The following is an 11,382-nucleotide window of genomic DNA, read 5'->3' as shown; positions in this document are numbered from 1 at the left end:
TGTAGAATAAATAAAAAATAAAAAAAATGAAAAAAAATAATAATAATAAAACAAAAGAAAACGTTCTTCCTCCACCGAGCGCGTTCGGCTCCTTCCCCTGCATGAGACCGTTCGTCCTCTACCGTGAGCCGTTCGGCTCCTTCCCCACTGATGCTCGGCCATTCGACCTCAATGACGCTCGGCCGCTCATGCTCAACCGTTCGGTCATCCTCATGCGTTCCACTATTGGCCCGTTCGGCCTTTCGGTCCTTTAGGACGTTCGGCCTTTCCTAGCCTCAACCGTTCGGTCATTTTCTTCCAGCGTTCGGTTTGTGCATTCGGCCTAGCAGCAAACAACGTGTTCAGGCGTTCGTCCAAAATGGTCGTGCTGTTTGTGTTTTAAAATTGTCTGAGGACGCTCGCTCATCTACAGCTCGCTCGGGCAGATCACTCCTCCTCATTTACCGCTCGTCCATGCAGTGTCTCACGCGTCCACACTTTCAGCCTCACGGACGTTCGACTTCAATCGCGTTCGTCCGCTCGGCCTCAAACCATTCGACCTCAAAGACATTCGGTCGTTCGTCCTCATCTGTTCAGCCATTCGGTCTCGTTGACGTTCGGCGTTCCTCTCTTCACGGACGTTCGACTCTTCAGTCTCGTAGTTTAGCGCTCGTTCTTAAATATTTGTCAACGTAGCGTTCGGTCATATTAGTAAACGTTCGACCTAGTAGGATGAGACGTTCGTATATGCTTTTACTTTATTTTTAATAAATAAATAAAAAACTGAAAAAGGTTGGGCCGTGTGACGTCATCGGATGTAGACAGTTAACAAATTTTTCCACTACTACCAACCCTCCACTTATGTCTGCCTACAATCTTCCACCAACCCAATAATTTCTACATCCTCTAATCATAGCTGCCGGCAATGGCACCCCTTCTGCCAATTTAAGGAGCCCATCATCTTCACTGCAAAGGGGGGATACCCATGGCTACTTGAGGCCATCATCATCTGACTCTCATCATTTTCCAACTTCTATTCCCCTCCATCAACCTAGGCTTTTACACCAAAGTAGGCAAATATGCCTTCTTTATTACCAAAATAGGCAAAATTTGACCGAAAGTGAAGTCGTGGGGGCCAAAACGACTTCAAAAGAAGAGGTCGTGCCCCCCTGCACGACTTCACACTGTTCATAGGTACAGTGTTGAAGTCGTGCACCCCAAAAACGACTTCTGGGTCCTGTAATCGATTACATTGATTTGGTAATCGATTACAGAGGGTTGAAATGGTGACCAGGCAGAAAACGTACTGGTAATCGATTACGACATTTCGGTAATCGATTACCAGCTTGATTGTGTAGCAAGAAGCACTCTACGATCTGAGCGAGCAGTGGACGCTCGTCAAGCGAGCAGAAGAGGACGCTAGTCCAGCAAAGACGCGCAGTGGACGCTCGTCCTGCAAGCAGAAGTGGACGCTCGTCCAGCGAAGACGCACGAGAGGACGCTCGTCCAGCGAAAAGAGAACGCTCGCCCTGTGGACGCAAGCGAGGATGCTCGTCCAACTAAAAGAAGGGCGCCGGGCGCCAATTTTTTCGAGAAGCTCGCGCCCGGGCGTCGTGTAGGGTGGTCACGATTTCAACACTCTGTAATCGATTACCGTTACGTTGTAATCGATTACTGTCGTCAGAAGTCGTTTTTGGGTGCACGACTTCAACACTGTTCATATCAACAATGTGAAGTCGTGCAAGGGGGGCACGACTTCTTCAATTGAAGTCGTTTGGGCCCCCCACGACTTCCCCATTTTCATAATATGGTTTGAATTTGCCCATTTTGGTAATATTAGAGGCATATTTGCCTACTTTGGTGCAAAAGCCATCAACCTAACATCATCACCTTCACCTTACCTCATGGCCCTTCCCCTTCAACAACATTCACCTTCCTCGGCTCATCACTCCCGACACACTTCCACCACAATGTCTTCTTCTCCACCATCTCCAGCATCATCATCTCCTCATTCCTTGCACATCCACGGCCAACTTAGGACCTTTCTCTCCGCCCTCAACATTCACCCGTTACCAAGCAACCACCGTGAATCACACCAAACCTGCAAGAAATACAAGAAACAACCCAACCCTTTTCCCAAATCACCACCAACAACTACCGCCAGGTCCACCTCGATCACCGCCGTTCATCGTCAACTCCGGCTCCTGCCACTGGACCAACATCCCTGCCACTCCTAATGAGGACCCATCATCAGCACATTCCAGATCCGGAAACCTCCATTCTCCACCTCAAAGCCCTCGCCGGCGCCATGGTGTTCGCCGTCGCCATTCTCCACTGCTGCCATCTTCGTCGACAACTACCGATTATGGAGGGCACCGCTACCACTGTTCCGTAGTCGCCATCTTCTTCTCGCCTCCCTCGTATTCTTCAATGTCCGCCCATCACTTCCTCATCGCGAGCTGCACCGCGGCGGCCATGGAGGAAAGGGCTTCCCCACGCTATGGCTGCCCAGGTCTGGGAAGAAGGGAGTTTGCTCCCTTTCGTTTCACTCAAAGGAGAAAAAACACTGAAAGAGGGAGCTTGGGCCTTGAGCCCGTTTTGGCTCCTAAAAAATCTGAAAAAAAGGGTTGGGTCGTGGCCCATTTTCGTTTCTAACTCATCTCTCTATGGACACCCCTATAATTCATGATATGTTTGGCCCCATTTTTCATGCATCTTTATGTTTCATTCATAGACCAAATTATCGTTTGGACCTGGACTGCAGCTGGTAGAGGTCGGTTTTGGCTGACAGTGGCGTGTGTGCGTGACTGGAGGGGGGGTTCCTCTGCTGGTTGCTAAAAAAAACTATAGGCTTTGGTGTTTCAATGAAGAGAGTGAGAATTCTGAAAGTGTTCTGAAAAAAGTCTCGGGCCCGGCTGTGGGCTAAATCATCTTTCTGGGAACGTAAAATCCTTTTGCACATCCGCACAACTCCAAATGGCACCTCTTTTATTTGGGCTTAAGCCTATGCAAACAATGAAAAGAAAAACAAAAGGGGAGAGAAAAGAAATGGGCCTCGGTTTTCGGCCAACATTCACCAGCAGCACCCCAAATTGACCATTGGACCCTTACGTTCAATTGGGCCTGAACAGGATGTACCTCCATTTTTCACCCGGCAGATACAAAACAGAAAAGAGGGATTTTGGCAACTAAAGAGCTTAAATATTAACTCCGCGCGCAACTCCTGGTTTTTATCTCTGCATTCCTATTCTTAATAAATTTTTGCTTTTATTCTTTTTATTAGATTCTGCTGTATGTAACCCCTTTGCTTTATTTATATCTATTAGATTTGTGTCTTTGTTTTGCATAAAGTTACAAAAGAAAAAAAAATAATAAATAAAACATAAAAAACTTTAAAAAACATATAATGTAAATATTGGTATGAGTACTTGTGCGATCGTACGCATCAGCCTAGTACTCATTACCCAAAATAAAAATAAACAGAAAAGCCGTATAAGTACTCGTGCGATCGTACGCATCAGCCCAGTGCTTATTACGTAAAACAGAAAAAAGCCGTGTGAGTGCTCGTGCGATCGTATGCATCAGCCTAGTGCTCATTACGCAAAAAATCAAAATATTACAAGAAAAATACAAAAAAATATAAAATCTTCGAAAACCAAAAAAATATCAACAATTTCAAACAACAATCAATATCGCCTGGCCAGAACTACGTGATCCTTGATTCTCCACTAGAAGTGGAGATACGTAGGGGCAGGGCTAGCCCTTGTCAGGTTCATTTTCCCAAAAATCCAAAATCATTTTCCAAACAAATCTCCAAGCAATTTCCCAAACAAAGTTTTCAAGAAAATTCTAAAAGAACTACGTACCCCTGATTTGTCACATGAGAATACGTAGGAGCAAGGTCAATCCTTGTCGGGCTTCCTAAAAAATAAAAAATATATTTTTCTTTGCATCATCTTGTAATCTTATATTCGGGGAATAATAATCATTTTGAAAACCACATCGACTTTGCACGTTTAATTAAAGGTACTGCCTTCAGGCAGGCGTTGTAGGGTGCTAATACCTTCCCTACGCGTAACCGACTCCCGAACCAAGAATCTCATTTTTGCAGACCATGCTTTATCATTTTATGGTTTTTCCGTAGTTTTCCAGAATAAACTATGGTGGCGACTCCAAAGTCTCTTTTTCAAAAACGCATTTCGTTATTTTTTCGGATCGTCGTCCCGTCGCGATTTCCGGTTGCGACAGATGGCGACTCCACTAGGGAAGCCAGAGAGTCAGGCCATTTAATTAGATAAGCGAATTCGATGTGGTTTTTCTTTGTGTTTTTATTTCCTTTTTCCTTATCTATGTTTGATATTTAGAATAATTGCATGTGAGTTTCTTTTACTTTTTCTTTATGTTTGAAATAATTGTTCCTTATCTATGTTTGATATGTCTACTTATTTGTGTTTATTTTTGCAATTGTTGTTTTATGTGACGTCCCAAAAATACAGTCATAAACCATATAATTAGAAAATCACTTTTGATAATAATCCAGTACAGTTTTCCAACTAAAAACAACACGAACGAACGCTCAAGGACGAACGTCCTTGAGTACAGTCTTACAACATAACGAACAAACGGGCAAAGTCGCGCGTCTTTAAATAAGAGTTACAAATTAAGGCCGAATGTAAAATAAAAACCTGACCGAACGGTTTACACAGGAAAATACCGAACGGTCGAACACAACTAGAATAAAAGGACGAGGCAGTCGAACGACCACTCAGTCACAAACCTACACTACTAGCCGAGCGTCTCACTGCTCGGTCTTAACTTCAACTTCCACTAAATTCTCTTCATTCAGCGCATCTTCCAAACGCTCGTCTCCCTCTGCTCACATCCACACGGATGATCATTGCAATGACAGGACGAACGTACAAAATGAGACAACACAAGGAAAACGCAGGGTAAGCTTATGTAATTTAACTCATGCATCAACATATCAAGTAATATAACAATTCATCACACATCAACACAATTTACGTACGTACTAAATAAAACTCAACACTAGACTGACCGTCCGGACTGTATGAATTCTGCGTAGTTACAGGCGCTCACGCACCCGAGTGGTATGGTAACTGGCATCCTCATCAGCTGCCACCTGAGGTTAGTCCGTTCCGTCCAAAGTACCCCTAAGGACGAGGACCTCCTGCCGTTCCCACGCATGACGTGCGCCCTCTACTTGAGGACGATCACTCACGGAACATCAGGATCGAACAGCCAGCATTAACTTCCCACAGTCATACTTTACAAATTCCAACATTCATCTGAGTCGTTCCTACCTGGAACGCTCGTTCAATAATCATAACTTTCATTCCATCTCATAGATTCTCAATCATTCACTATTCATCATTCCATATTCATCTATGAGTCGTTCCTACCCGGAACGCTCGTTCAAAAGTCACAACTTTCTTTCCATCTCATATATTCCTCAACATTTATCATTTATCATTTTATATTCATTTTCCTCATTACTTTGAAGACCATCAAAAACCGAACGTTCTGTCCCCAATAAGACCGAGGACGAACGCTGTGAACGGGACCAAAAGACGCCCGTTCAGATCCGAATACCAGAGTCACGATTTCGTTCGGGAATAATCAAGAAATATCCTGTTTCATTGGACGAACGTTATTTACCCTGAAAATCAGTTGAATGAACTGACTCTCGGGAATTCAAACCAATATTTCAAGAATAATTTTAGTGTGGAGGCCCTAGGCCGAATACATCAAACGTGAACATATAAAGACTTCAAGGAAACGTTTTTATAGTAATTCTCATACTGAAACCACTGCCAGTCAATGACCGAGCGTGGTAAATCTGAAGTTGGACGTACGTTCTTTTATAAGACTAATGAGTGCGAGCGCTCAGTATAAGATCGAGCACCATTTAGAGCGAGCGCTAGGTATAAGACCGAACACTCCTCAGTACGAGCGCTGGTGTGAGACCGAACGCTACTCAGTACGAACGTTAGGTGTGAGACCGAACGTTAATAGCCTTAAAAATAACAGACTTTAATAAATATACTAAGGGACTTCCGAAGCAATGTTTACGAATGAGAAGGTATACTATCACATATATATATATATATATATATATATATATATATATATATATATATATATAATTACAAAAGAATGGAGTTTATAAAAAATACCAGATACAACAGTGCTTGGCCGAACGCTCAAGCAAAGTATTTCAGCATGAGGACGCTCGTCCTCGACCAGGATTCTACCCAGATGACAGAATCCCATTTCTATTATATTTACCAATAAAACCGAACGGTCAATGACCATTCAGCTACGAACGCATACCATCATAGGGAAAATTCTTATTCAATATTCATTTATTCTCCAGTTCATTTCTCATCATACAATATCATAGTTTCGTTCGTTCATATCAACACCAACTTCCACATTTCATACCATCCATATCATGTACATTCATATATATCATTTCACCAAATCAATGAACGTTCATGCACTTCAATCACATCAAATATCATGCATCATACTCATGCAGTCAAATAACGAACGTTCACACAACATACATCAAACCAGTTAAATTAAATAAGCTTCCCTTACCTCTAAAATGACCGAACGTTCTCAACGTAGAGACACAACTTCTCAACCACAGATTCACCTACTGCCAACGCTTGTTAATCCAAACTACAACAAGCGACACCCAACACTATCAGATCTCCTACTATTACGAAGGAAAAACAACGCACGATCCAGAACTGAGTTTGCATGGCTGGAAAACGAACGACAGAGAGCGGGGAACACTTACCAGTCCAGCTTCATAAACCGAACGGTTCTTCTGGAAACTATTGATGTCGTGCGTCCTTCAACGGTGCTGGAAATACTGATGGAGGAGATAAAATGGGTGCACACTTAGAGAGAAGGTACAAGGAACGTAGAGAGAAGGAGGAGAGAATTGAACTCTCAGGAATGAAGCAGGGAGGTGGGTGCAGAGAGAGTGGGGAATAAGTTCAGAAGTCTCAGTTTTGTTCCCCATTCTCGTCGAGCGCACGTCCACTCTGGCAGCCACGTTCCTATTCTGCCAGTGCACTCCACTACGTTTCTAACAGCCCATACCGGGCGGTCGTCCACTCTGAGGTCGCCACGTGTTTTCCACTACCGCCGAACGCACGTCTACTCTGGCCAGCACGCTGCTCTCTGTGACATCCGCGCACTGACGAGGGCAGGGAGTGACGCCGGTGCAAGAGGCATGGTGCAGGGGGCACAGACAAGGAGCGGCTCCTGGCAGCTTCGGGTGGAAGGGGTACATGGACGAATCGAACATACACCGGAATGAGAGGGATCTGGAGACTGTATAGGTATGGGACTATACGGTTGAAGGATAAATTAAAGGGATTGATTTGGCTACTCATATCACCAAATGCATTTGCTTTTCGGTAGCCTGACTCATTAGAACTCCATGGTTAAGCGTGCTTAGCTTGGAGTAATTCTGGGATGGGTGACCTTCTGGGAAGTTTTCTCGGAAAGTGTGCGAGTGAGGACAAAGCACACTGGAAAGCCTCGTGGTGATCCGTGGGGGCAGTCGATGGTCCCTGTGAGTTGCTGGGACGTTATAGATGGTATCAGAGCCTAGCCTCTCCCAGTACGGTGTGGTAAAAGGATCCTATGATCCTGAACCGATCTTACCTGAGATCGGAAATCCCAAGTTTGTCTATGAAGAACAGAACTAATTATATTAGTGTCTATGATGGATTTTTTTTGTATAATACTAATCGATAGGGCCTCATTGTTAAGTGCTACAAGATCTCGTACATTTGAACCCATCGTTGTGGACCCGAATCCATTAGTATGGGACATTTTCTTTTCCAAGTGAAATCCCCTAGTATATGAAAGAGTGAAAAAGTGTTTTCGTTGTTGTGGAATAAGAAGCCTTCGTATCTTAATGCATGTATTGAATTTATTCGGAGCTATTAGAGCTGGATCTACTTTTTGGGGAATATGAGTCGAAGCAATAACAATAATATTTCTAGTGGAACGGAAGCTCTTGTCGGATATTCTCCAGCTAAAAGTCAAAATATGGTTTTTATGGGCGGTTTAACAAAACATGTACCAATTACAAAAACTTTTTTTTTAGTGGGTACACTCTCTCTTTGCGGTATTCCACCCTTTGCCTGTTTTTGGTCTAAGGATGAGATTCTTAATGATAGTTGGTTGTATTCACCAATTTTTGCAATAATAGCTTGTTCTGCAGCAGGATTAACTGCATTTTATATGTTTCGAATTTATTTACTTGTTTTTGAAGGATATTTAAACGTTCATTTTTTGAATTTTAATGGAAAAAAAAATAGTTCATTCTATTCAATATCTTTATGGGGGAAGAAACAAGTAAAACTTAAAAGAAAAAACGAAAATTTTTTATGTATAGGTATGGGACTATACGGTTGAAGGATAGCTTAAAGGGATTGATTTGGCTACTCATATCACCAAATGCATTTGCTTTTCGGTAGCCTGACTCATTAGAACTCCATGGTTAAGCGTGCTTAGCTTGGAGTAATTCTGGGATGGGTGACCTTCTGGGTTTTCCCAGAAAGTGTGCGAGTGAGGACAAGTGTGCTTAGCTTGGAGTAATTCTGGGATGGGTGACCTTCTGGGAAGTTTTCCCAGAAAGTGTGCGAGTGAGGACAGGACAAGTGTGCTTAGCTTGGAGTAATTCTGGGATGGGTGACCTTCTGGAAAGTTTTCCCAGAAAGTGTGCGAGTGAGGACAAAGTACACTGGAAAGCCTGGTGGTGATCTGTGGGGGCAGTCGATGGTCTCTGTGAGTTGCCGGGGCTCAATGACGTTCACTTCGGATCTCATTTTATTCGAAGTCATTTTTCCTTATTTTCTTTGTAAATAAATTATTTTTTTTTGGACCCATTTTTCCATTATTTCGTTTAGATTAGAAATTTTGTTTAGACTGAATGAAAAAAAACAACATAAAAATCTAATTTATTTCATCATCAGAGCAGGAAATTACAGTAAGGGCTGAGGAAGAATTTTGAACAAAGTTACCATTTTGAATATATTGAAACGATCTTGACATTATGATAAATAAAAAAACAGGTAGATATAACAGATAGGATACAAAGTTACTTGACCATACCAAGGATTCAAATAAAAAAAACATAAGCAAACAAAAGATGTTCAGGAGTCGATCACTAGTGATCAGTAATATTACAGTCCAAAAAAAAATATAAAAAAAACACACTTAAAAAAATAACAAAAACATTTTTATTACAGTTGTAGTCCCCTCAGAGAGACTATTCATCATCATCATCATCAGAAGGTGGCCGTAGAGAAAGTTCCAATGAAGGAGCCTTCAATTGGAACCGAAAGATGTGAGGGATCTCTCTTCTGTCAGGAACCGGTGGAATCGGGAAAAGGTCCAACGTCACCCGATCTGGAACCAATGGCGATGTGCGTGAAAGATCTCAAAGAACAAAAGCAAAAAAAATTAGAAATGTCATAAAAAAAACAATAACAAAAATATATGCAAAAGGGGGCTTACCATCCATAAAAGGGGGCACGAGGGGAATGAGAGAGTAAGACATGGTAGCAACGGTTCGCTTTAGACATCTCTGTTTCTCACGGTATCCATAATTCTGGAACCAGCAATAGACGCTGTATTCCCCGATTTCCCCGTATACCTTAAGCCTGGTCGCGATTTCGTGAACTTGTTCTCTGTTCGGGTTTCTTATCCCGAACGCGAATAATGCCTCTAATAAGGCCACTTGCTCTCTCGTGGGACACCATCTTTTACACCTCATTTTGTCCTGAACTTCCAGGTTTGTTAAGTTTTTGTTCATTTTTCTAAAAAAGAAAAAAAAGGAAAGTTTTAGTTTGTCTTTTAAATCAGGTTTGTCCATTGTCCGTAAGAATAGCCCTAGCGCTCGACCACCAATGGCTCGCTTCTCCAGTCAGTAAATACTCAGCGTACGCCAACCTGTTCTCATCAGGGCATCGTTTAGCATTAAAGATCTTCTCTATATCCCTCAACCACTGATCCGCTTCGTCTGGGAGACCCTTCCCATTGAATTTAGCAGGATGGTGTTGGAGGAAACTCTCCAAGCTCCATTCGGCAGTAGGCGGGGCAGCGTTGGAAGAAGATGCTCCAGGCGCACCTCTAGTTGCAGCCAAGATCTCCATCAACTGCCTCTGCGTGTTTTCAGAGTTGACACGCGAGGCCTCCAAACCTTGCATAGCAGCTTGGTTTTGCTGCATCAGGGTGGCGTTTTGCTCCAGCAACGTGGTGTTCTGTTGATGCAGTCGTTCAACTACGGTTTCCAACAACCTAGTGTTGCTGGACGTATCGGACTCATTCGGTTGGGGAGGAGGAGGAAGTCTAGGTGCCATCGTTTTCTGTACCAGAGAAAACGAACGTTAGAAATGCCTAATAGTTAAATCATTAACTTATTAAACATACGATCAGCACACAGCAAAAACGCAATGCACTCATAACCTACAGCGTTCTTAAGAGAACAAAACTGCTCTGATACCAATAATGTAACATCCCAAAATTATACAGTCATCAACTATATACTTAGAATAATTACACGTATTAATAATCCAAAACAGTTTTAAACGTAAAGGAACAGATTAAACAAATGGCCGAACGGCCTGTTATATAAAAATTAACGAGCGTTTACAAAAATAAGGACGAACGGTTTACAAAATAAATACCGAACGTCAAACTATAACAAACGATAAAAGAGCGCTCGCTCACAGTCGCTCGCTAACCTAACTAACAACCGAACGCCTCTACTGTTCGGCCTTTACTTCCACTTCTACGAGGTTGGCGTCCTCCAAATTTTCTTCTTCCAACGTTTCTTCAAGTAACGCCTCCCCATCTGCTCACATCCACACGGATGATCATTGCATTCGACAAGACGGATATACATAGACGAGACAACACAAAGGAATTGCAAGGGTAAGCTTATTGAATTTAATTCAAGTCAATCATACAGTTCATACATAACAAACGTATCAATTTATTCATACCACATGCATTCAAATCATACATTAACTCAACCAAAATCCTGATACTAGACCGACCGTCCGGACTGTATGAAACCTGTGTAGCTAAGGCGTCCATGCACTCAGGTGGGTTAACTGGAATGCTCATCAGTATCCACCTGAGGTTAGTCTTTTTGCCAAGTTACAGTTATGGTCTAGACCTCCTGCCATTCCCACGCATGACCTACTCATCTCTACTTGAGAACGAGCACTCACGGAATATCAGGATGGATCACCATCTAAGCTTACCACGTTCATACTACAAATGTCAATATCCAGACAAGAGTCGTTCCACCCTGGAACGCTCGTTCAAATTCCAAAATCATAA

At 42.7% G+C, this 11,382-nt stretch overlaps 1 protein-coding gene across 1 annotated transcript; it reads right to left on the bottom strand.

Annotated features, from left to right (window-relative positions):
• Window positions 1-9,301: 9,301 nt before the first annotated feature.
• LOC148200330 (WUSCHEL-related homeobox 5-like) lies at window positions 9,302-9,907 on the bottom strand. The gene is made up of 2 exons (XM_088112902.1): window positions 9,550-9,907; window positions 9,302-9,471 (listed from the first exon to the last, which is right to left on the bottom strand). The coding sequence occupies exons 1-2, from the start codon at window positions 9,905-9,907 to the stop codon at window positions 9,302-9,304; spliced, it is 528 nt and encodes a 175-aa protein (XP_087969028.1).
• Window positions 9,908-11,382: the final 1,475 nt, after the last annotated feature.

Source organism: Vigna umbellata, chromosome 4 (genome assembly GCF_029865625.1).
Source record: "Vigna umbellata cultivar VRB3 chromosome 4, Vumbellata_1.0, whole genome shotgun sequence".
NCBI classification, from domain to species: domain Eukaryota; kingdom Viridiplantae; phylum Streptophyta; class Magnoliopsida; order Fabales; family Fabaceae; genus Vigna; species Vigna umbellata.
The sequence above is the reverse complement of the archived record's forward strand: the minus strand, read 5'-3'. Positions and strand labels throughout refer to the sequence as shown.